Source organism: Fundulus heteroclitus, chromosome 1, assembly GCF_011125445.2.
Source record: "Fundulus heteroclitus isolate FHET01 chromosome 1, MU-UCD_Fhet_4.1, whole genome shotgun sequence".
Lineage (NCBI taxonomy): Eukaryota > Metazoa > Chordata > Actinopteri > Cyprinodontiformes > Fundulidae > Fundulus > Fundulus heteroclitus.
In genome coordinates, this window is record NC_046361.1 from 20,300,858 (window position 1) to 20,327,532 (window position 26,675).

Below are 26,675 nucleotides of genomic sequence, written 5' to 3' on the forward strand. Positions count from 1 at the left end.
TTAAATAATTTCACGTAAAAACTGGTAATTGAGGTACCTTTCTTGTTGGTTACATAATGGAGACATTGAAAGTATATTTCTAACTCTATTAAGAATAACCTGAAGAGTGAGTTGGACCGGGAACATTTGGCTTTAAGCATACGAAACGTCCCTAGAACGAGAAAGACAGACTATTTTTTTTTTATTTTTTTTTATTCAACAATTGCACAGTTTATATGAACATTCCTCTCCATTGTAAAAATAATACATTGTGTAGTTTCCAACGTTGCGGGTGTTTTGAGAAAGACGTGTGGCTTCTCTTTGGTGATGACGTGTCTCCAGCGTTGTTTCCCAGAGTGCTGTGCGGCGCTACGTCCACCTCATTGCGGCGCAGGCGCAGTGCTGTGGCAGCGGTAGGCTGAGGTGGACTTCTTTCATACAGTGTGGAGGTTACACAGCGGCTCGTCCACGTCTATTTAGAAGCGAACCACGACGTATCAGACGCCAGAATGATCCGGATAGCTGCCTTCCTGGCCTTGCTGGTGGTTGCCTGCTCGGGTGAGTCTAAGCGAACATTTTCAGGAGGGTTTGTTAGCTCCAATTAGCCTGTGATGCTAATAGACAGCTAATCAACACACCTTCAGATATCGTTGAGCCATTTGTTAAGCCAGGGCGCATGGTGTTGACTGCTCAGAGGGCGGGTTTAGTGTTTCTAAAGTGTGGTCGATCTATATTTTTTCGGTGGCAGGGGAGAGCTGCAAGGACCCGGTGATCACCCCGTCGGCCTACACCACGTCTGACGCCGTCATCTCCTCAGAGTCCGTCTTCATCGTGGAGCTCAGCCTGAGCTGCGCCAACGGAGCGCAGGTGACCGCGGCAGACAGATCTGCTACAGTGCTTTACTCATGTGTTACTCATGTGTTACTCATGTGTTACTGGTGTGTTACTGAGGGACTGACTGTGCCTATGATCTCTGTTTCCCCCCTGCAGAGCGTCACTCTGTATGCTGACGTCAACGGAAGACAGTTCCCTGTGACCAGAGGCCAGGATGTTGGGAAATACCAGGTACGGGGCTCACATTTGGGGAAAAAATGCATTGAGGACGCCTTACATTCTCTTAATTGATAATAGTTAATGATATAATGATTTATTTAGTGCACAACACTACCCTGTTAAATGTATCCATGGCCCTTTGAACTCCTTTGTCACATTTTGGTATGCTGTAACCACACAGTTTAAAGTAAATTCCTGTGATTTTAGGTGATTGACTCAAACCTAGTCTGCACCCCACCTTCACTCATTCCAGCTGCTCCCGTTAGGTTGAAGGTTTAAAGTCCCTCTGGTCCAGAAAGCTGCATACAAAAAGTATTTCCCTTCCACCTTCAATGCTTCAAAATAAGAGCTGGACTTTTGCACTGGACTAGTGCCCTTTAATGTGCGCCTAGAATACAATAAAGTGGACAATAAACTCTTCTATACCGCTGTAGTGCATAGTTGTGAAGTTTAAAGGAAGGGGATTCACGGTTTTCATGGAATTTCTTGATGAAAGACAAAAGTCAGGACTGAACTTTTGCAAAACACAAAGTGGAGCCATTGCCATAACCACACCATCATCAGGGTGACACTTGGTGGCGGTAGTATAATGTTGAGAATGGACTAGTCAAAGCATATTTGCGTTAGAATGGTCCACTCAAAGCTCCAACATCACACAAGCTCTTCATTAGGGTTGCGAAGTATTAGGAAGATATTTTAATTGCAGTACTATTACTGAATGTTGTAATATAAATTATGACAAACACACATTTCCTGGCGCTTTTCTTTTCCTTCACCACAATATCCTGACTACTCTTTAAAAGCTTTCTCATATATTCTATTGATTCATCCATCCATCGATCTATTGGCCGACCTAAAGTCCATTGCCTTCGTAGCCCACCCCATGGTACATCCCATGTAACACGGCTGATATGACCCAATCCTACCATTCAACAAAGAAAGTTTTGGCATGCAGTACATTATTATACGTCTGTGCGTGTTCATGGTTAATTTTATTAAAATTAGTCGTTCTAAATGGCGCCAGGTCGCCTCCTGAGCTATTTCTGTCTCTAGGCACCCACATAATAAGGCGGACATGGTTTCCGAGGACGGGTACGTGCAGAGCCCAATTTAACGAGCGCGTACGCGACGTCACTATAAACTGCTCAGCGTGGAAAAGTCTTCAAGGCAGCTGCGACTCGCAAGCTCCTGCAGCGTCACAGCCTCTCTGCACCACGGACTGACAGGTGTGCAGTGGGTGTCTGCTGTTGGAAACGTAGGAATTTCAGCTCAGTCACTTGGGTTCGCCTGCAAGTAAACTCGCAAGAGAAATGCTTAAATGACCAAGAATTATCCCTGGCAGAATTAGCATCGCTTGTGTCGGGAGCGCGGGATCCAACGGGATAAATGCGTCCTTTTTCAGTCGTAACAATAGAAAAAGGACGCTTTTTTTTTTTTTATTTCACATGGTGCCCTGATTACTTCAATATACTGAGAACGTTTGCCTGAAACAAATATGAGGATGGTCATGTCTGTGTAAACTCTATTATAAGCATTAACGCTCAATACAGCACATTCTCAACAAATAAACGGCTCTATGGTCATTTTCAGATGTCCTACAAAAATGCCATTTGCTTTGATTGTCACAAATCACCAAAAGTCTGCCTGTTCTCTTCCTGAGTCTATCACTGAAATAAGATGGCTGCTTTATAGTTGGGAAAACACATTTGTGTTGCTAGATAGACTCCAGAATGGATCAGAAACAGATTCTAAATGTAATAAAATTAAAATTGAATAAAGTTATGCTCAAAAATATTATGCACTCTGGCAGGTGTAGATTTTAAAGAAATTTTTATTCAATCAAGAAATGGGAAGTAAGAAAGGCAGGTAGCCTTCAAAGTATAACCATGTGTACATTTATATGATAGAGACAAACATAAATAAGAGAGACAGAAGATGGCTGCTCATATAAAGCTGTATTCTGTGACTTTGATGGACAGGTAAGTGGAAGAACACTTACCTGCCTGATGTGGCCATCCTGAGTGATGGAAACACCAGGGGAAAAAAGAGCATGAGAAACCAGAGAAATGCCAAGGGCTCAGGGAAGAACTAGAAAGAGCCTGGAAGGTGAAGAAGTGGCTTCAACAGAGAAACATCAGACATCTCAGTCCAGACGAGCACAATCTTAGGAACTGCTAAGATCCTAAGAAGAACCCTAAAAATCGTCCCAACAGGCCAAACGTGCTGTTGGAACTTGTAATATAGTTTCCTAATAAGAATTGCATTCAGGCAGCTGTTAGTGAATTGATTAAACTTTCAAAATAAAACATTTGTCAGAATCAGTCTTGAGATTGTCTAAATATGCGCTCTATTTTTAATATTTACAAAATAGAAGGGTCACTAAGATTGGTAATTTAAAAGCAACATGCTCGTCCCTCTACCTTTTTGAATGTCTAACATCTTGATCACATTCCTTGACACTTATTCTTTGAGTATGAATGCTTAAACGGTTAAAATCCTTTTAGCAGGGAGAGAACGTGGATTGTGGATGAATCGTTTTCTCCTGATGCTCTTTCAGGTGTCCTGGAGTCTTCCCCACAAACAGGCCAGCTCTGGAACATATCAGGTCAAATTCTTTGACGAGGAGTCCTACAGCGCCCTGCGAAAAGTACGCTTTCATACGCAGAAGTTTGGCTTAAACCTTTTTGGATGATTTATTTATTTATTTTAATTAAGTAAAATGTTTAATGAAAACACTTTTTGTCCTTTTTCAGGCTCAGAGAAACAATGAAGACGTTAACGCAATTCAGCCTCTCTTCACCGTCAACATCGACCACAGGGTGAGTCCCTTACAGATGACTGCAGCCGTAATCAGGGAGAATTATTTAGATTCTTGTCCTAAGCGGCAGCACACGCAGTATTTTGCTGTTCATATGTGTCGCTAATAGTAGCGACATAAAACAAATGTCAAATCCCTCTGCTTTCTGATTTGCAACTAGAACACTGCCGACTCGAGGCTCAATTCAAACTCAGCGTTATGTGGTGTAAACTTAGACATGCCTGCCTACTTTTAAATATTTCTTATTCTATAGCTTTCATAAATATTCCTCAGTCTACGGATTAATATTTGTTCTGCTGTACAGATAATAGACATAGGTAATTAAATGTGAAGTTATTATAACAGCAGACGTGTCGGATTCAATGTTCACTTACAAATACGAAGTGACTAGTCAGTCCTTAAGCCAGGTGAGTTTTAGTTCATCTGGCTAGTGATGAGTGGGATTGGAATAGGATGCAATACAAATCAGGCCCCGTCCCCATGGAGACGAGATTAGGTGTATTCGCAAAGGTATTTTGTCGTTTGGGCTGTGCGTCCACATGGATGCGGCGTTTTGGGAGACTGTAAACAATCATCTTTGAAACCGGGTCCCAGAGTGGATACGTTTCAAAACGCCGGTTTAATTTCTCCATGTCCTCATGTGAGCCGCATCTTTTTTTTTTTTTTTTTTTTTTTTTTTTAAACAATGACCTTGTAACTTCGCCTCACTGTCACAAATAACAACAAAGATGGCGTCACAGTGTTGCGCCGTTGCTATGACTGTTAGTTGTGTCCTTGGACTCTTCCTTTCTAACTGGCTCGCTCTACACAGCGTGTCCCTTGTCTGAGTTGTCTGCTTGGTTGCATGCCCAGTGGTTTTTTTGCTTGTTTTTTTGGCGGTGTCACAGCGCCACCAATGGGCCCGGCATACCTACTACAGCCTTCTTCAGTTGTGCTGCATCCTCTCGTGCGGACGTACACTTTTTTTTCTTAATTGTTTGTTAAAAAGGACTGGGTTTGTCTCCGAGTAGACGAGGCACAGTTTTAACCTGCTAATCAGAACAGGATTTCCCAGCTTTTATAAAACAACTGATGCTGCTTATTTAAAACCACACACCTCTGAATGCATCATTTGCAGGTTGACTCATTTGTTCCTTGCTCTCCTTTTCAGGGCGCGTGGAGCGGCCCTTGGGTGTCGACCGAGGTGTTGGCCGGCCTGATTGGCATCGTCGTCTATTACTTTGCCTTCAGTACCAAGAGCACCATCCAAGCATAACGTGATCCACAGTCACCGCCTGTGACCACAGGATAATTGAAAAGACTGAATTCCTGCGGAGCTGGATTAATTAAGCCATCAACCAGCGGCACAGCCCGAACCAACAGGTTTCTGTCACCTTGTCAACCTTCAGGGAAAGAAGCAGAGGTTGCAGTCTTTATATATTTTTTTTTATTAAGACTGTCCTTGTGTGTTTACACATTCATTTTTTTTTCAGAAGTTATCCCGTCAGTCTCGAGGGTTTTTTTTTTATGTTGTTTTTTTTTTAAGGATCAAATCTAATTAAACCGAACCAACATTAAGTATACTTTGTATACATACAAGTCTAAAACCCATTGATTCATCCACACCAGAACTGTCTTCTGAGTGGGAAGACTGGTCAGAGTGGGAATGAGCCCCAGTCAAGCTGGGCCTCCAACGAAACATGAATGAGAGCGCTGACTGGTCTGCACAGGCCTTTGTAGACACGTCTCTTCCTAGAATATGAATAAATGGCTTGTTGTTAATCCTGTGTGGTGTGTTGCTTCTCTTCAACTAGAAATATGTTTTTCTCCAAAAGGACCTGGGAAAATCTCTTATTCCATAATAACACACAGCTCCTTTGATGGGAGGCTTCTGGTGATCTGATCTACCGAAGGCAATAAGCTGATCCAACCAAAAATAATGTAAAAAAAAAAAAAAAAAAAAAAAGGGGCTTAACCTAGGCAGGCTGTTAAAAGGTTTAAATCACCTAATTTTTTAACTCTGTCCAGATTAAGAGTTCCTGAAGGACTTTTCTTTGGATTTCGGCAGTTTTTTTTTTTTTTAATCTTTTCTGTCCAATTCTTTTGTGTGACAACGACAACAAATGTGCAGTATTTAAAAAATGACAAACGTGATCCACAGGGGGCCTATAAAACCAAACATCTAAATATCCAGCATGAACCTGAGAGATGCACCATCTTTCAGCGTGTGATTCCTGTTTACCAAGTTTTCAGGAAATAGATATTTTATTGTCGGATGGTTGGTAAAATATTAGTGCTTTTCTAGCTTCAAGTTAAGAAACGGTAAAACATTTAAAGTTGCTAAAAGAACAAATGTTTTAATTTCAAGGTGTTTTGTTTTCTGTGTTTTCTAGCAATGGTTCAATCTTTGAATTTCTGAGCCTTTCTATTGCAGAATGGTTTGACTTCCGCATCTGCAGTACCAGCAGCTGAACACACGGTGGCAGCACCGTGCTGCATAATTAAAACGCCTGACCTGAAAAGAAAAACAAACTCACTTATAAAATGCTACAAACCAGATATTTAAATATTTTTTATCGACCAGCTGTCTTTGTTTATTTATTGACACTTTGATAATGTATATTATAGTTTGTTAAATACATTTAGAAGAACATTGTCTCTTCATGCTGCTTCATACTTCATAACGGATCAGTGAAGCTAATGTATCTTGAGTAGTTGGTTTGTTTTTGTACAAAGACATTCTGCTATAATATTTTTAAAGATTTCTTCTCTTTTGTTGCTCATCAGACCTAATCCACACCAATCAATGTTTGTTTTACAGTGTTCATGTGTTATTGTTGGTCAGCAGTTTTATCCGTTAAGCTCCACTTCGCTGTTGGTGTAGTCTTGGAAAGCAGACATCTCCTGGAAGGGTTCACCGCTGTTTCATGATTTCTCCATTTGTGGGTAATGGCCCTCGCTGTGCCTCACTGCACTCCCAAAAACTTAGAGATGTCTTGTAACCCTTTTAAGACCGATACATGGTTTCTCATCTGTTCTTGAATGTCTTTAGATGGAGGCATGAGTTGTTCTTTAGATCTTCTAGTCCACTTTATGTTGTATAAGACCGTTTCTGTTTGAGTGATTTGCTAACTCCGCTTTCCTAAAAAAGTGTTTTAATCATGGTTAAATCATGATTTTCAGGGGGATTAGTAACTTCACATATAGCCGGGTTGCCCTAGATAGCTTTTCCCCTTGATAAACAAATCAATCATCTGGCAAACTGCTTCAAGATGTTAACATTGGTTTTATGGCCTGAAAGCTCTTATTTTCACAAAAAAGCAAAAAAAAAAATGTTGAAACCTGTAAGGGGACAAATACTTTTTCACATAACGTTTTTACGTAGTTGTAGCAAGAGAAAGCCTGAGCTGAATAAGTCCACTAACCCATCCATGCATCACCTATTAAACTGTGGGAAGAGCGGAACAGCTGGATGCATGGAGGGATATAAATGGAATGAACAAACAAACAGTCTAAGACCTCTGAATTGGTGCTGGACAAGCCTCTTCCTCCTTTCAGCTCGGAGCAGAGAACTCCAACCCACATGTCAACGTCAAGAACTCAGGACCAAGAACAAAAAAAAAAAAATCACCTTAAAGCTATTCTTTAAAGATTGACGAGAAAAGGTTTATTTTACCAGAGAGAAACTGTTCATAGTTTTATATATGAGAAAACTTCAGATATATTGGGATTCGATCATTACCGTAACAGGAGACAAACATTTTATGATGTCGTAAGAGCGACTCTGGAAAAACAATGCATTTTAGGAGTTAACCGGTTCTCATTAAACATTATTTCTGCGTCTAGAATGCTTGCAAAATGTATAACCTTTCTTTTTTTTTATGTTAAACAAATGTTAATGTACAAAGTCCTGCATGACGTTTAATTCTGATTATATGTCTCATAGAATCCCTACTTTGTAGTCATCCTCAGATTTTTCTGATTTTAAGGAGCCCAGAAAATGTGAATTTTGGCTCCATTTATGCAGCATTTCTGAAATCTTCAAGTATGTTTAACAAACGTTTGGAGAAGAACCAATAAGTCTTGCCATCTTATCACATGTCAGTTACTAGACAACATATTATAAAAGAAGTAATAGTAAGTGAGCATGTGTGTGCTGTAAGGCAGATAAAAGCTGCTTTGACAGAGGTGTGTAAAGCCCCGACTCCTGCGGCAGACACTGATGGGCTTGCTGGGAGTCAGTAATGTGGAAACTGGCGTCTCAGAGATGATCTTCACATGGGGTCACGCTTTCTGTCTAAAAGTATTGTTTTTGCAGCTCCTTACTCCCATTTTCTGTAAGGCAGGACAAGGTCAACAAACCCTGGGTTAACTCAATAATCTACCAGAGGACTGTATCTTTTTACTGCGCTGTCCGCTTCCTTCCCTACAATAACTGTTTTTGTTTCATGTGTTAAACGCGTACCTTCTTCAAATGAAACAGTTCACAGAGAACAAACGTTGTTTCTCCATTATACCTCACTGTCTGCCTTCCCTGTCGATGCAAATTCCTGTAAAAAAAAACAAAAAAAAAACATAACATACAGTGGCTTGCAAAAGTACTGATGAACCCTTTTTTCCATACTTCCTCGTGTTAAAACCACACGTTTCACTGTATTTCATTGGGATTTTAAGTGAAAGACCAAAATAAGGTAGTGAAGCAGCAAAGTGAAAAAAATTACTCAAGGTTTCTTATACATAAAAATAAAAAGTTGCATGGAATAGAGAGGGTCTGTGAATGTCAAATTTCCAACCTTGCAGTAAAGTCTGTTGAATTTAGGTTTCGGACTTTGACTGGGCCATTCTAACTCCTGAATATACTTTGATCTGGACCATTCAATCGTAGCTCTGGCTGTACCTACAGCAGGGGTGTATGTTTTATTTATTTATTTATTTTTTCCAGTGTCCTGTCTGGCAATGTGGAAATAAGAATTGTTGTCTTAATGCCAAAAAGAGCTCATCAGATTTGACTTTCACAAGTGGAGCAGAACTGCTTTTGCCATAGAGCTCCGCTTGATTTATGAATGTGAATAGTTTTATTATGATTCATGCGGGGAATATCTCAAATGATATGGACACTACAATGGGAAAGTAGGAGAGGAAAGGAACAACAAGAAGAAAAAAAGAAAAGGTGAAAGAAAGAGGAGATAAAAGGAAGAGAATGATAAAACAATTATTGGAAAAAAACATGTACTTTGTTTAATTGAAAATCTGCAGTTCCCATATTTTCCACGAGGGGCGCTGTGTTTTAATCAGCAGATGGTAGCCCTGAGCTTCAGATGTGGAAAATTGATTTTAAATCATTTCTTAATTTTTATCTGTTTGATGTATTTTGTCATGCAGGACAGTGTTTCTAAGTTCCAAAAAATATGAATAAATGTTTTTTCAACATTGTACAATCACTGTGATCAGTTCTTATGCATGATGCACTTAAGTAAATGTTTAACTGAGTAAATGTATTGTTGAAATTGCACATACTTTTCTTAAAAACGCTGAGGTTATTCATAATATATTGTGTAAAAGTGAAATTAACTTAATATAAAAATCAACAACAAGTCCACTTTTATTAGTTCTATTTAATCTTGCAATGAGTTTACTCGTGTGGCCCTCTTGAGATCAGATTAAGCTGTATGCGGCCCCTAAACCAAAATGACTTTGACACCCCTGACCTAGAGGGTCGTTGTTCTGCTGGAATGTGAACCTCAACCACAGTCTCAAGTCTTTTGCAGCCTCTAACAGCTGAGGATGTCCCTTAATTCAGCTCAATCCATATTACAAATAAACCCCAAACAGCTCCGCTTTCCCTCCTGGAAAAATGCATTCCAATAGCATGATGCCACCACCCTGCTTAATCACGAGGATGGTGCATTTAGAGTGATGTGCAGCGTTAGTTTCCCTCCAAGTAGCACGTCTTACCTATGGTTTGCTGCGCACAGGACTTCCATAACACCCAGATTTGTGGAGACCACAACTCTAATACCATGGGAGATTTAAAATGATTTATAATTTTTCTCCCACTTCACAGCCGTGCACTACTTCTTGTTGGCCTGTCCCGTAAAATCCAAACAAAACGTGCTGAAATGTGTGGTTTTACAGTGACAAAGCGTGAAAATATGATATGAATATGCTTGCAAGGCGCTGTATGTGTTAGAAATGACCGTCTTCTTCTCCATCACATTAGATGCGCCTCACGCATGCTGGAAGGCTTTTGTTGTTTATATGCGTGGATCAGATGGCCCCATAGATGTGATGTACTGCAGGCTAAACAGGAGCAGGCACACCACAGCCAATTGCAGCTAATAAATCCTGTAAAACGCTTATTGAACAAGCCCGTGTAAAACATGTTTTACCCGACGTCGTCCATACGCCTTGTTTTGGCTTACTCTAATGAGGAGAAAAGCTGCAGTGGCTTGTCAGGTGGTAGAAAAACACCCCTGGAGTAAAGAAAACAAGTGTCTCAGAGTGATAACAGATTACACTGATCCCACAGAGCCCTTGCTGCATAGCTTAAAAATGTCTTGCCAGAAAATATAAGGTGAAAGTTTGTGTTAAATCACGACGAAGGCCTGCAATATAAACCTCTCTCTATTTATATAAAGGAGAAAAATTGCAGTAATGGTATTACATTGCAAGTGTGAAAGGAATAAGAACCCGAGGGGCGTAAAAAAAAACAGTAAAACATAAAATTGTTTGCTTTGTCTAAACATGTAGATGTTTAGGATTTTATGGTCCTGTACCCCCGCCTTCCAATGTACACCGTGGAGTTGTTGTTGTAGATATGACTCCCGCAGTCTTGGAATGATCTCAGCAGCAGCTACAGCAGACATCAGGGAGGCAGGAGGGGTCCTGAGTAAAACGCATCACTCCTGGTCTGATTTATATAGACAGTGGTCAAGGTTGACCCCCCCCCCAGTCATTCCTCAGCCTGACCTCAGACTGATCTGAGGAGGTAGGACGCCCCTTCTGCCCTTGCGGCGATCCAGCTCAGGTCATTTATTTCTTTCACACCCCATCGCAGAACGTGCTGCCCGACCGAAACGATGAGGTGACCTTGAGTTTAGACGTCGGCCGCGGCTCAGTGCGAAAACCAGGGGGTGTCGGGACACTCGCTATGAACACGCCCACGCTGTCACACGTGATTACAGATAAATTGTGACCAGCCAAAGGGACCATCCATCTTGTTTTACGAAAAGAGAGGAATGATGACGTCTGCGGTTGTAGCAGCTCTCTGCTCTCGGGAGTCAAAAGCAAATTCACCGCGAGGATGGGTCTATTTTTAGTTGACGTTCAGAGAGGGTCATATCAGTAAATTGTCCTTCTATTAAAGCCCATTCATTATTAAGTTGTATCTAATGTGCTCTAATGACTTGAAGGAAAAGCAGAACAGGCAGCTCAAGCGGATTCAGTCTGAAGTCTGGGCCTTGTCTTGCCTCTGACCTCCGTGCTTCCTGACAGAGAGAGAGGAAAAACACGCGAATCCTCCGAAGGTTTAGGAGAAGTTTATCCATTTCCTGATATAACAAAGTGAAACACGGGACGTTGTTGCAATAACCTTTTGTTTGGCGGGGAATCAAAGTGGGAGGCCGTGCGTCTGGGGAGCAAATGCACGGTGGCGTGCTGGAAGCCCAAACACTTTGGGCTCACAGAGGAAAAGGTGAGGCTGCTCCTTCAACAAGGGCGAGGACTCCTGAGACACCTTTAAAGCATCCCGGTATTGTCCTGAAGACTCACGTAACACTGCTGCTCGGATGAAAAAACACCAGATGGAGCCGAACTGAGCCGCCCCGAACATTATTTTCTGAAACATCTCAACTGACAAGGATACTTTTACCAAACGTGATCAAATCTCATGTTATCCACACAGATTCCCAGTTCTGGTCAGAAGTTTACAGGCACCAACCGTTCGAATGAATTTCTTTTTTCAAATCAGTTTACGAACACACAGTATTTGAATAAATAGTGAATTTTCATGAATGTACACAAGGGATATATATTGAATATGTAGAAGAATACTTATAACATGTAACATAATCCCCCATCGATATTTTAATATGCATCCCTTAGTGAGCTGCGTATTTGACTACTGTTCTCATCAGAAAATGTAGAGTTCATGTGTATTGTGTTTTTTTTTCAAGCAGAGTCCAGTAATATTGAAAGGGTTTGAAGTCAAGGCCATTCTAAAAGCTTAGTGTTCGGCTGCTTTATCTGTTCCTGGAGCAGTTCTGATGTCTGTTTGGGATCCCAGCAGGATGAGAGTTTTCACCGTCTTACCCAAACTCTCGTCCTCCGGTGAGAGGAAGTCGATTAGGATGTTCGGGAACGAAGCAGAAAGCCTCGGGGGCCGATGTAGATTTTAAACTAGAACACGTTGAACACAAGTGTCGTTGTCTGCAGAGAGAATGTAGACTAAAAGGGCGCTGACTCAGAAATGAACAATTTGAAGGGTTTCAGGAAAGTCTGAACTTGACTGTCCACCCTGAGGACTCCATGTCCAGGATCATGCGTGTTTTCAACGGGACCCTGCTCCAGTAAAGATTATTGAAACGGCTGATTTCTCTTCTGGATGTCTCCCAAAGTTGGGCAGGAGGTTGCTAACGACTAATTCATTTGATGCAGGTATGTTGAAGCAGAGAAACATCTGGAACAGGCAGGACACCAGCCTTTGAGGACTGTCTGAAGGAGTAAGATGATGGGTTTGAACCTAAGATCATAAACTGTCAAGCATAGGAGTGGCAGCATCATGCTGAGGGACTTTTTTTGCTTACCACTGGTACTGGTGCTCTATACAAGCTTAATGGAGTAATGAAGAAGGAGAACTAGCTCCAAGTTCATATCAACCGTTATCTGGCTCAAACTGGGATGAAGCTGGGCTCTCCAACGGGGGAATGATCAACACACAACAAAGCTGGTTTTGGAAAAGATAAGGCAGGCTGACACTAAAATATCTGGACTATGTTTGAAAGCGAGGTTTGAGCCAGAAAACCTGCCAATTTAAACGAGCTCTATAAGCTCTGTAAATAAAATCGGTCAAATACCCGGCCAGGACCCCCGTTGATGTTGAAGCACATTTATTCAAATACCAGTGGAGGGGTCTGTATGATGTTTTAGCCTCTGTGTGAGTTGTGACCTTGTCCTGACAAGAGAAAATCCCCAATAAATTCAAACTTGTGTCCTTAATGCTAATTTAAGAAAGAAAAAGAAAAACTTTGTAAAATCGATGTGACTGACTACCACACCGATGAAGCTTCCGACCAGAACCGTATCTGCTAAAAGAGGAGTAGCTTATATTAATACACTTTTATATGAAACATTTAGCTCGTCATGCAGTGGAGGGGCATAATATGTTACACAGATAGAAACACAGTGTAAAAATAATACTAGACATGTAGTAAAAGAGGTTTAAATACATATATATATATCTGTGTTAATGTGTGTGTATATCCTTTTTCTGGAAAACAATAAATAAGAAGGCAAAATTCATGAATGGCTCATGGTGTGATATAACAAATCTTGTGATCCCTGCTCTGATGGTAGCTCTGTCTAAGAATAACGCAGCTGACATCATTTGAAGATTAAAACGCTCAGGGAGGCCTCTCTGAACGCGTCTATAAACCCACATCTCAGGCACTTGGTTTGGACTTGAGCTAATTTCACTCCTAATGTGGACTTTCTTCCCTCCTTTCAGCTTAAATGCAGTGATTTCTTTCCGTTGTTTCAGGTTTGTGTAAGCGTGTTACTGTTAAGACCTGCGTAGATAAAAACTTTGGTTTGGCATCCCCCCCCCCACACCGTTACAGTCCATGATTTACATTCAGCTTTTAAATAAAAGGTAGTATCTGTTGTGCCTTACGTGTTCAATAAATATACGTTACAACGTCTGTACTGCACATGGAATGCAACTTCTCCGATGTATTGTTTTGGGTTTCATACTTTCCAGAGTCTGCATGATCGGAAAGTCTTGCATGTTTGCTCAAAAACAGAGCCAGATCGCTGCATCCCAGTCGCTCGTGGAAAGTTTCTTTGTTCGTTTCTGCTTGTTTCTTTGCCGCTCCGGTTTCAGACTTTCTAGTGAGTTTAGTTCTGCAGTTTCTCGCAGAGCTTCACTTCAACGCACCATCCTCAGGAGTGAATAGGTGTCCACCTTTTGACTAAACCCTTCGGAGTGAACTGAGTGTTCATCCGGTCTTTGATCCTTTATTGACATAAAAAAAAACTCACCTTAGTTTAGGTCCCTATATCTAGTTGTAGCAATCTCTCATGTTGCTGTTTGGGTTCCTCTGGATCCGCAGCTTTGTCTGCTGCTTTGTGCATTAGTCATGCCGCGAGGACATTAATGCAGCGATCCGTCCGTTGCATTCCTGGTGTTCTCCGTTGTGTTAGAGTCAGCCACTGTTTTCTTTTTCTTTTCCTCACATGAGTCGCTCCACAAGATCCGAAGCCAAAAGCTACTGAAGTGAAAAACTCTTTACTTTCCAGGTCGCTTTGCATTGCAGATACACCGAGAGGCTAGACTGCGCGTGGTGTTGACATCGTCAATGACATCCTTCCGGCGGGTGGAGGAGGAGGAGGAGGAGGGGGCGGAGCAGACAGGTGAGTACAGATGGATGTCCTGCTGTGGGTACAGCTGTCCTTTGTCAAAGCAAACATCTGGTAGAGGTCAGACTGTTCTCAGGCTGCGGTGCTGCAGATGGTGACGGCAGCAGCATTAGTCCTTGCAGCGTGGTGGTCGTGCAGCCAAGCCTTCATGGGTTTTTTTTTTTTTTCAAGCATGTCTCGGTGTGTACGTCTATGTCTCATCGGCATCTTTCAGTACAGGTTGTCCTTAGTGGTGGAGGTGTGCGTGGCCGTGGAGTCGTCGGGGAGGGAGCCCCGGCGGCCGAGCCGCGACCGACACTGCAGCAGGTTTTGGAGCTCTCTGGAGACGCTGCTGGAAAACGCTGTGTAGATCCACGGGTTGGTGCACGAGTTCAGGCTGGCCAGTAGCATCAGGATGGTGAAGGCCACTCCTGCAGAGGACGGACAGGAAAAAGGGACAGCAGCATTAGCACACCTCACCGCATTTTGTCATATTGTAACCTTTGATGCATTCCTCTGGGTTTTATGAGACACGTTTTTGCTCCTTCCTCCTCACAAAACAGCTCAAGCTCCGTCAGATTGGACAAACAGCATCAATGGACATTGGTTTGTAAGTCTTGCCACAGATTTTTAGTTAGATTTTGATCTAAACTTTGACTGGGTCATAGTGACATATTTATGGACATTAATCTACACCATTTAACTATAGCTCTTGCTCTGAGCTTAGGGCTTCTTTCAGTTTTCTTCCCTGGGCTGCCCTGTACTCACCTCCATCCATCTTGATGTGGGAGTCTGACCTGTTTCCTCGTCTCTGTTGAAGAAAGGCATCCCCACAGCATGAGTCTACCACCATCATGTTTTAGAGATGGTGCGTTCAGGGTTATGTGCATTGTACGTTTTCTGCCTTGCTTAGCGTCTCGCTGGGAGGTGCAAAGGTTCAGTTTTGGTCTCCTTCTTCCAGATGTTTGCTGTGTAATGTACACAGCCTGAGACGAACTTGAACAAGACTTTTAACGGTGACTTTCCTCCTGCCACACTTCTCTAAATACCAGATTTGTGGAGTGCACGCCTAACACTCGCCTTGTTGCTCCCACCTGAGCTGTAGATCAGTGCAGCTCCTTCAGAGTTACCTCTGGCAGAGCTTCCTCTGGAGAAACTTCAGAGCCTCTTGGCTTTCAGCTCAGGCAAACGATCATGTTTGTGGGTCTGCAGCTATCCCTGACCTGTCTGCCCTGTTCCTTGGTCTTTGTGAGGCTTTTTGTTCCCTAATTTTTCTCCAACAAACCTCTGACGCCTTCACACAACATCTGGATTTATACCGCTAATACTTTTCTCAAAGGTGGATTCTTTACTAATTTGGTGAAAGCAGTCGGTTCCAAAGGATGTCATTCAGTCATATCATAGTAAAGGTGGATGAATAGAAGACGCATTTTATGCTATTTGTGTGTTTTTTTTCTGCCTCTCAATTCTGTGCTACTTTGAAGCAATAAAGGACTGTAACTATTTTTGATCGTAACGTGCAAAACTGTGAAAACCTTCGAGCAATATGAATACTTTTTGACCAGTACGGTACGGTAAGAAGTGAGGGAGGGGGGACAGTTTACACACACAACCATATAGAACAGTTTGGATTAAATATAAAACATTTGTGGTAGTTGTGTTTTGTTTATTTTTTACTAGGATTAACGATCTCCCAGAGGAACAAAGCTGTACGTTCGTCCTTTTTTTTTTTTTTTATTTCACGTCTATTTATAGGTTGTTTATATGTCAACTAGAATAGTCTGGTACGGTGCGGTCACTCGGGAACAGCAGAAATGGTGAAACTGATGTTTTGAATGCAGCGCTGATAACAATCCTCTGCGTGTTTCTGTTGGTGTGTTTGTGGAGCTGCATGCCGAGGGGAGCTCATTCATATTTAAACTTTGCATATGCATGTGCGAGTGTGCCTGTTACATGGCTCTTCCCCGTGTGTCCACCTCTGTGTTTTTGACAACATGTGCGAGCTGCTTGCACGGATCGTTGTGTAGGAAATGTGAACACTTGGCCGCGGTCCAAAATTAGCAGGGGATATAAACAAGTTATTTACTGTTATTCACCCACTCGCCACACCCTTTGTCCCGGCTATAGGTGCGACTGCACCGCCTCTAGCTGCCGGTAAATACATCAACAAATGTTGTTTGTGCTTAAAACCTACATAGACATGTGATCCAGGAGGTTCTGGTTGCGGGTCAAAACAGACATTGTTTTTGATCTTGTGTTTCATTCCCTGTTACATCATCTGAGCTTGTAGCCTGTTCTTGGAATAAGAGAGTGGTGCTTGGAATAATGAGCTATTCTTTCCCAATAAGACGGACAGCAGCGGTGATCGGAGGCTGCTGCTGTGTAACGTGATTGCTTAGTTTTTTTTGGTCCGTCTGGTGTGACAAAACAGATCAGGGTTGGCCATTTAAAGCAATTAAAAGGATTAACATGGCTGAGGAGAATTAATCCATCTGGGACAAAACAACATCAAAGACTGCCAGTAGCTCCCTGGACCCAGGTGTTTGTTTGTTGTTGTTTTTTTTACTCTTTTTTTCTATCTGGATTGAATATTCACTGTGAAATTGAACGAGTCCTCCTACCCCCCTGGACTTTTTCACATAACAACCAAATACAGTATTTCCGTGTATTTCATTAGGGTTTTATGTGACAGACTAACACAAAGTAGAGCATCATTCTGAAGTTGAAGCTAAATGCATCTGCGTCTCAGTCTAGTTGGATAGAGGAAGTCTGTTAACATTGATTTTCAAATCCTGCCACAGATTCTCAATAAGATTTCACTCTGAACTTTGACTAGGCCATTCTTATACATAAATATGCTTTGATATAAAACCACTGCATTGCAGCTCTGGTTGTTGAGGTAGTTGTCTTGTGGAAACGTGAACCCTTGCACTGGCATCAGCTCTTTCTATCAACATCCCCACAGCATGATTCTGCCACTACCATGTTTTATCATCGTGTTGTTATGTTCTCACTTTGTTCATTGAGAGAAATGTCTTTGTTTCTGCTACACAGTGTTTATCAGAAAGTTGTGTTTGGTGATCTTGAGCGTGTTTGTTGTGTCCTCTATGCGGGGAAACTGGAGACGGGACTTATGGCTTTCTTATTGTCACTCGACTGATATTCGTTCTTTCCACAGATTATTCCAACTGAGCTGTGGCGCTCTGCAGCTCCTCCAGCTACCATGGCCGTGTGGGCTTTGTTTCTCCAATAGTTGACTTCTTTGCCCAGGCGTTCAGAGGAGACACAATGCATTTGTAGGTTTGCAGTTGTCATTGAACTTACTGGTGTGTACTTGGGTTTCCATGAATCTTTTGGCACCCTAATGTTCTCCAACAAACCCCCAGAGGCTTTCACAGAGCAAAGTTTAAATTGCAGCGGCCTCTACAGTAATTTGTTGAGTTTTGAAGGCCATTGTTTGCCATCCATCCATCCATCCATTTTCTAACCACGTATATCCCTATTGGGGTCGTGAGGGTTGCTGGTGCCTATCCTCAGCTGTCAATGGGCGAGAGGCGGGATACACCCTGGACAGGTCGCCAGACAATCGCAGGCCACTGGTTGTATTGGATTTTATTTTGTAGTGTGAGAGTTTTTATAGTTGTAAAAAATATGTTAGAAAAAAAACATACATTTTCTTTCCACTTGAGATTCATGCTCCACTTTGTGTTTGTCTATCCCAGGGGTCTGCAACCTGTGGCTCCAGAGCCGCATGGGGCTCTTTACACCTTCAGCTTTGGCTCTTAAAAACTTTGACCAAAAATGTGGGGGGGAAATTGGTCAATATTTCTAAATCTAAAGGTCATTTAAAATTGCTAGCTTTAGGATGCATTTAGTTTTGCAATATATGCATAATATTTGCAGAAAGAAAGAAACTAATGGTGTGTATAATATTTTACTATAGATAAATGAAGTATCTTTTTGTCAATAGCTTGCAAACGACTTGCTTTGCTATAAAAATCAAATGTCCAATTTAAGAAAATGTATTAAGCCTAAACATAAAAATACTGTTGGTGAAATAATAACTGTTGATCTTTAATTAAAAAAAAGTAAACAAATGTCCTATAGTATACCAAAAAAACAAGTTCTTGTTTCAAAGAGATTATTAACTTTTGTGGCTCTAAACAAAATTTGTTTAGCTGGGCCGAGGGCAAAAATGGCTCTGTGGGTTGTAAAGGTTGCTGACCCCTGGTTTATCCCATAGAATGACCCAAAAAAAAAAAGTGCATTGAAGGTTGTGGTTCTAATGTGACAAAATGTGGAAATCTTCAAGAGGCGTGAGTATTTCTGCAGGGTGGGGCTGCACCTTAGCATGATGTGTGTCACTCACCTTGGTCTGGAGGGTCCGGATCCCAGGCCGCCCACAGCTGGACGATGAAGAAGGGCGACCAGCAGATGGTGTAGACCAGCACTATGACCAGGGTCATCCTCACTGTCTTGGACATGGCTTTAGTGATGCTGGGGGGTGGAGTGACTGGATGCGGAGGGGGGGCATAGTCCAGGGAGCAGCGGGGAGAGTTGGCACAGGACTCCCGGAAATCTGAGCCGTTGGGTATTTGCTCCTGCGGCAGTGACGTCGCCGCTGTCTGATGTTCCCCGCAGCAGCTACTATACTGAATAACAGACGGCACATAGTCATAATGTTCTCCCACTTCGCAGTCATGGACATTATTGTCTTTTAGTAGCTGTCCTGCTCCCCCCCTCCCGGGCGCCTGTCTGCCCCGCTCCCGCTCCCGCTCCCTCGCCCGCTCGTCCTCCTTCCTGAGGCCATGGATGCGAAACAGGTTTTCGCTCCTCTTCAGCTCAGCCATCATTATCCTCTCAGACTTCAAGTAGATGTTGTTGTGAATCTCGCGGAATATTCTTATCTGAAAGACAACATTTGTGGCAGCAGTTTAATGCGAGGAAACCAGATGGGTTTTACGGCTGCCACGTGCCAGAAGCTGAGGGGGGGTGGAAACAGTACGTTCAGAGGACATAAAAGAGAGAGCTTGCTGGCATCAGCCATCTACAATAAAACTGTCTCTGAAACTTTTTAGTAGCATTACTGAACAGGTTTATATCTTCACTGCTTTAGAGAATGGGGTCCATGAAATTTTATTGCGGTAAAAATGTTTTATGGATTTCTTTTTAAAAAACCACTCAACCTCTTGTTCCTGCTCCACCTCTCCTTTAAAAAGAAAATCAGAGAAGCTTTGAGGGGGATTTTTACCATCCAGGGTAATGAATCGAATCAGCTAAACTTAGACCTTCTTTGTTCAGCATTTTTGCAGGTTTTGATCCTGCCCTGCTAAATACAGTGGCTCTCAAAAGTGCACACACCCGTGCAATGTAAAAAAATAAAATAAATGAAACCACGATGAATCATTTCCAATCTGATTCCACCTTCAATGTGAGATTAAATTTTGAACAATTGAACCGAGAGAAATAAATCTGTGAGAGGAAAATGAATAATCAAACAGTAGCAAAAGCATGGTTGTTTGAATGTGGACTCCCTTAAACAAATACTTTGCTGAAACAGGTTTTCATCCAGTCTTATAACCGAGTCTCACCGAGTTCACACCTACTATCAATTACGCTGAATCTGATTTTCCTGTCTCGCATATTTTAGCTGAGAACATAGTTTGCAGAGAGGTTACACAGGATTAAAAGAATCTCATTGCACAAAGGTACCAGTCAGGAGAAGAACACAGAGAGTACCACAGCATTATTTATATATTATGAGATAATGAAGCTATAAGAGAAAATATATGAAAACAGTGCCATTACAAAATCTGGACATTTCTGTAACTTTTTGTTTCAAAAGAGGATGGGAGTCTGCCATAAGGCCAATAACAACACTGTCGGAGCAAAAGGTTTAGGTTGAGGGTTGCTGGGTTGTGAGACAGAAACATCTTCTGAAGAAAATGTCCAGACCAGACAAAAATCTCCCAAAACCTCATGGAGGTTTCTGTTATGGTCTGACAAAACTAAACTTAAAGTTTTGGGAAACAATTCCAAAAAAGTGTACCAGACAAGACAGAGCATCTCGAAAAGAACATCACTCCCACAGAGAAACATGCTCTAGGATTGCTTTAGTTAGACCAGACGGAACGGGGGATTTCATTAAAGTGTATCGAATTCTGAATACTCCTAAAAAACGTTTAGCCGTTTCTGCTCCCAACCTTTAACAAGACTGCTGGAAGCTGAGCATGAAGATATGTTTTAGTTTTTAATATCACAATGAGTTTAAGTAGTTTGTGTGTAAAAGAGCAACAAAAGAATGACTTTATGAGAGGAAAATGAAAAACAAGAATTAAATTTAAGAGAAAGTCTGAGGGGTCACCTAAAGAGGACAGTGGATTAGAGATGTCCTCCCAATCTGACAGATTTGGAAAATGTTGAAAGGCAGAGTGGGTCAATGATGTCAAGTCAAGATGTGGGATGTTGATAGACGGCCAGTAAAGACGTTGTTGGGGGTCATGCTCTGTTAATGTTAATGTATTTCCTTCTAAGAAATCCATTTCCTTCCAGTTAACCGGTAGAGAATTATTCGACATATTTTGTGTAAAATGTAAAGTATGGGGATGTTTTGTCAGTGCCAAAATTTTAAATCAGAAAACCCCAGCATTTTAACAGGAGAATGTAAACTTTCGAGAGCCTCTGTATGTAAAAAATATTCTTCTTGATCTCAAGGCGATATTGAGAAGTAGGTCACTGGCTGGGAGTTTGGCTGAGATTGCGTACATTTCATCTCCTGGCAGGTCGCTCAGAGAGCGGGCAGTCGCTTCAGCGGTGGACCTCCAAGCGCTGCTTTAATTAGGGAGAAATGGCCAGACTCTTGAAATATCTTTCCCCAAATAGAGCAGGGCCGGTGGGAGGCGGTCCAGAATGCCTGTCTGCCACAAAACACCAACTGCAGCGTCCCCGTGGGCGCTTGGACAATGGCTGCCAAGTGCACCTCGCATTTCATTCATGCCTGAGGCTGCCTAGTGCATGTAATCCTGTTATCGGTAGTCTCTGTGCACGCTGCGGGGAAGCGACCGGTGCAACCCTGATTACCTGGCAGATGGTGATGATGAGGGCGGGCAGCAGGAACACGGCCACAGTCATCCAGGTGACGTAGGCCTTCAGCCCCCACGGCTCAGTGAAGTGACCCCAGCACTCAAACTCCCCTGGAGCCACCTCCGAGCGGGAGAAGATGAACACCTGACAGACGTAACAAGAACCTGTGGTCAGCACTCCCACAGAGATGACACAAGGTAGGTTTCAGTCACCTGAACTGTAGTGAACTCACGTAGCTAAAAATAAACCGACACCTCGAGCCGCTCTTTACAAACCAGGGTGTGGACACCTGATTAGGGCTTATTTTTTTTTCTATTTCAACATGTATGCGTGTGTGTTTTGTGTTTAAAAGGCTTGGTTCGTTCGCCGCTCCCTACCTGCGGTATGCTGAGGACCAGAGCCAGGCCCCACGCCACCATCACGGGGGTGTTCCAGCGGGACATAGCCCCGACGCGGTAGGCCTGCAGCGGGCAGCAGATGGCATGGTGCCGGTCCACCGTCATGGCAACTATCATGTAGGAGGAAGCAAACATTCCCACAATCTGCAAGTACTTGACGGACCGGCACAGCAAGTCCGGCCCCTGAAACCTCTCTGTTATGTCCCATATCAGCTGCGGTAGAACCTGGACACAAACAATGAGAAAATCATGAGTCACGGTTCGTTTTGCAGCGCTGATATTTTGTTGTTGTTGTTGTTGCGGTGCAGAAGTTTTGGAAGTGCAACGCTGAAGGCCATCTCAGGTGATACCGGGTTTTATCTTTGTTGCGAGGCTTACCCTTCAGTGCCACACGCTCCTATTCTTATCCAGATGCACATCAGTAAATCACAATGTTGCAGTGGATTACACTCCTCCATGCTGCCTTTAACACCTAAAGGCTATTTATATGCACCTGAAAACTGTCCCAACAAAATGACCTTATACTCCTGTGTGAAAACTACAGAGCTGACTTCTGACTAGACCTTTTAAAAAACACTGAACCACACACACACGTACGCACACACGCACACACGCACAAAGATCAACAAAAAATAGCCTTTAACTATTTATTAGCTGTCAGATTATACATTTAAGTCTCGCTGATTGGTTGTTTCAATCAAAACCCAATGACAATCATACAAGCCTCTACTTAAAACTCCCCTTAACTATGAGTAACACATTTTTCTAATGTATTTTCTATACATTACTGCAGTTTTGTGATGGACCAACACAGTATGGTATTGTAATTGTTATTGTCAAGTGGAAGAACAAGTCTCTGGTAGATTTTCTTCTAGGATTGCCTAATTTTACCCATCAACTCTGACCAGATTCCCCGACTGAACTGAAGGAAATCATCTCTGCAGCATGATGCTGCCATTCATGGGGGATGTGCAGTTTAGTTTTCCTCATAGTGTTCTGCATGTTGAACCAACAGGTTCAGTTTGGATTTAATCTGACTGACCAAAGTTTCGTCTTCCCCTCTATATAAAAACCAGGTGACATCTGAAGGCAGCTGGTTGATCTGGATTTTATTTAGGGGTTGTTGTGTAATGGGGGATGAATACATCAGCAAGCAATCCTTTTAAAATATACCTGACAGAAAGAAAAATAAATAAATCCAAATCGAAAACCAAAAACCATCCATGCCCTTCCATCTAACAGTTATGTAGGACTTTGTGTCTATCAAAGAAAATCTAAATAAAGTGTATTGGACAAAATGCATCAAATTCACCTAGTGTGAACACTTCTGCACGACACCATACAATCTCCCCAACCATCATTATAGCATACTTTTTACCAGCATGCCTCCAAAGCCACCAAGACGTAACCGTATTTGAAAGTAAACGAGCTTGTTAAATGTCTTCGGCATGCGTCATTAACATTACAAATTGACATGATGGGGTAAATTGGTTTGGTTTGGCTCATCCAAAACAAGACCTGTTATCAAAACAGACCTTCCGCTGGAGGGGCCTCATCCTGGCATGCGAAAGAGTTGGCATCCTTGCCCCGACTGTTTATGGTACGCTGCAAGATCTTCTGCTCTGAGTGAGCAGTCTCCAAAAAAAATGTGTTCCTCATAATGATGGAAACATCAACGAATAAGCACAAACAGTATGTCGCTTTTGTTTAGTTGTAAGGTAACAGAAATAAAAATAAAAATCAGTGCTGAGGAAACATTTTGCCAGGATCTCAAATGTTAAGTTGGCAAAACAAGCCAGTCGATGGTGAAAGCGACTTGGACGAGTTTCACAAGTGGTCCAGTATTTTATGCAGAGCAAATAAGATCTGGATGGAGTCACTAAAATAACATATTCCCTGATTTTGACATATAGTTTGTCCTCAGAAGCTTAAAACAAACCCTTGTAAGTTTGGAGACCAGCCATGTGAACTGATAGCAAAAAACCTGGAGGCCGTAAAGCGTGATCTGACCTTCAACCTTGATTCTGTGCTGAGGATGTTGAGGATGGATCACTGATCAACTTCCAGCAAATTTGCACATCACCCATTAATAAACAAAATATTTAAACATTGGTTTATATGTTCAACCTGATTATAATTATAAACATTTATTTATTTTATGTATTTATTTATTCTGTTATTTTGTGTGTATTAAGTGACATGCTTATATACTTCCATACTAAACTAATACACTCATAGTCAATTAGCCACTTGCTTTTATATATAGTTCATTACCTATTTATTTACTTAATCCTGTTTGCTACCTTACTTACTTTCTTAACTGCTTACTGACCTACCTACTGACATTCTCTCTTATTTACTTACCTGATTAGGCCCTCACTTACTTATTTGCCTACTTTTACACTAACCTAATTACTTTATTTTGTACATATTTACCTACTCCTTTGCTTATTATTTACATATTATCTAATTACTTACTTTCACACTTGTTTATTTTTCTTGAATATTTTCCCAATTAATGTCGTTTCTTACTTAATTACTTAAGCAGTTATTTACTTAGCTACTCACCTAATTACTTACATACTCCTTCCTTCCTTCCTTCCTTCCTTCCTTCCTTCCTTCCTTCCTTCCTTCCTTCCTTCCTTCCTTCCTTCCTTCCTTCCTTCCTTCCTTCCTTCCTTTCTTCCTTCCTTCCTTCCTTCCTTCCTTCGTTGTGTCTATTCTAATAACTTTCTTACTTTTATTATTATTACCAAATAATGTATTTACTTATCTAATTACTTATGTTCTTTCTTCATTTTTTACCTAACTCCTTGCTGACTTCTGTCAGTAGGTATTAACCTAATTACTTTATTTTACTTCCTACCAATTGATCAGTTACTTACTTACTTGTCTACCCAAGTACTTGCCAACTTTCTTGAAATATGTACTTCTTCACTAGGCCATTTGTTTTCTAACTTCATGGGTTTCTTTATTCCTTACTTACCTCATTAAACATGATCATAGTTACTCCATGACTCATTCAACTATTTACTAGCTTGGTTACTTGGTAGGGGTTTAACAATACATCAATCCACATCAATGATTAACAATCAAATAAATGCAAAAATGGAAATATCAATCCATATCGTCATTTTTATGATGCGCATATATTTTTAAATTCAGGCACAAAATTACAGTGAACAGGTGATCTATTATTACTATGGTTATTATTATTATTATTATTATTATTATTATTATTATTATTATTATTATTATTATTATTATTATTACATTAGATGAATGCTTTTATATAGTGTATACTAATGTAAGATGGGCAGATAACATCATCTCATATCAATCTTATCGATCGGAAATTGTAACAGATTTTGTTATATTGGAAAACATCGTCTCGTGATTCAAACAAATCAATATAACGTCACATCGTGGCAAAGTGGTGATTTAGACCCCATTATTTGGCACTTAGATAATTACTTGTTTATTTATTTGCCAACCTAATTACCTACTTATGTAGTATTTTACTTACTTATCTAAACACTTACTTATTTACCTTCCAAATGACTTATTAGTCTACTTCTTTGCTTACCTAATTAATTACTTACATACTTCACTGATTTCTTGACAGACAACAGTTTATCACATTTGTATGTCCTGAGAATGCATTTGTTTAGGCCTAGTGAACTGACCTGAAAGAGCGCCACCACCAGGTCGGCCACACACAGGTTGACCATGAACAGGTGCATGGGCGCGTTGTGCTTCCTCCTCCTCAGAAGCACCCACAGCACGAAGCTGTTGCCCAGCGTGGTGAGAGCCAGCACCATCCCCAGAACGGCGATCTCGGCCCGGGCCAGGCCTTGGTCCCTCGCCCTGGGTTGCGGCAGGGCGTGAGGTGTGGTGTTGGAGCCGTTCTCGGGGAAGATCCCGAAGAGGGGCCCTCCGCCGCGAGAAGCGTTGAACAAGTTCAGTTCAGTCACAAACAAGGAGAAGTTGTTTACTTCCGCAGCGGCCGGAGAGGAGCGACCTAACCCATCCCAGTCTGTTTCCACGCTGATCCTTTCCATTCCTGAGAAAACAAGCAAAGTGTTAATGTGTTTATTGTTTATCAAAACAATTTCCGGCCGAATGATGACACGCTGAAGCTGAACGCGGGCACGCTCACAAGCCTCTGTACACTCAGTCTTGTCACGACAAAAGTATCGTGTTCGGTCGCATTATTGAATCACCCAAAGCAAAAACTATCTTTGGTTGCCGAGTTGTTTGGTCTCTTTTTGTGTTTCCCATATTTAACAGGTGAGATTCACAAAATCCTGGGACCTTTCTTAACATGAAGCTTGACCATAGAGACCTTTTGCTGTTGGAGCATCAGAAATATTTTCACATTATGCACCACAAATAGACTGTCCAGCCTTAAGTTATGAAGTTTTGACTGAAAGCTAGACAATGAGCCAATCATGCTGAGCTTTGGTGCTGTCTCTTATTTTTTTTAATAACTCCTCAACTTCTCCGCTTGTTCATCTTTCAAAACTTCACATTTTTTTCTGACGCAAGCCAACTTAAGTTTATTTACTTTCTCAAACTTTCTCAAGGTTGAATTGACAGCTTTCCACTTTATCCCACCAGTCGACATCCATTCACCTCTGCACTCAATCGTTCTCATCCCATGGATACCCCCCCCTCCTTGGACATTCCTGTTTTCCCTTGTTTTTGTTCCCCTCCGCTGCAGCTTTCTCTCATAGCCCCCCCACCATCAT

At 41.8% G+C, this 26,675-nt stretch overlaps 2 protein-coding genes across 3 annotated transcripts in view; one reads left to right on the top strand and one right to left on the bottom strand.

The window, feature by feature from the left end:
- The first annotated feature begins 360 nt into the window (after positions 1 to 360).
- Positions 361 to 5,611, top strand: ssr4 (signal sequence receptor, delta). Its single transcript, XM_012866533.3, has 6 exons — positions 361 to 537; positions 728 to 846; positions 970 to 1,044; positions 3,590 to 3,679; positions 3,786 to 3,851; positions 5,001 to 5,611. The coding sequence occupies exons 1-6, from the start codon at positions 489 to 491 to the stop codon at positions 5,103 to 5,105; spliced, it is 504 nt and encodes a 167-aa protein (XP_012721987.2). The 5' UTR covers positions 361 to 488; the 3' UTR covers positions 5,106 to 5,611.
- A 4,831-nt stretch (positions 5,612 to 10,442) lies between these two features.
- avpr2aa (arginine vasopressin receptor 2a, duplicate a) overlaps positions 10,443 to 26,675 on the bottom strand; it is a 28,341-nt gene continuing 12,108 nt past the window's right edge. For both annotated transcript variants that reach the window (XM_036137475.1, XM_036137468.1), the window contains exons 3-7: positions 25,611 to 25,987; positions 21,904 to 22,149; positions 21,524 to 21,670; positions 18,813 to 19,350; positions 10,443 to 14,874 (exon numbers count right to left, since the gene is read on the bottom strand). In XM_036137475.1, coding sequence (XP_035993368.1) covers positions 14,675 to 14,874; positions 18,813 to 19,350; positions 21,524 to 21,670; positions 21,904 to 22,149; positions 25,611 to 25,985 — 1,506 coding nt within the window. In that variant the 5' untranslated portion in view covers positions 25,986 to 25,987 and the 3' untranslated portion in view covers positions 10,443 to 14,674. The remainder of the gene's footprint in view (positions 14,875 to 18,812; positions 19,351 to 21,523; positions 21,671 to 21,903; positions 22,150 to 25,610; positions 25,988 to 26,675) is intronic.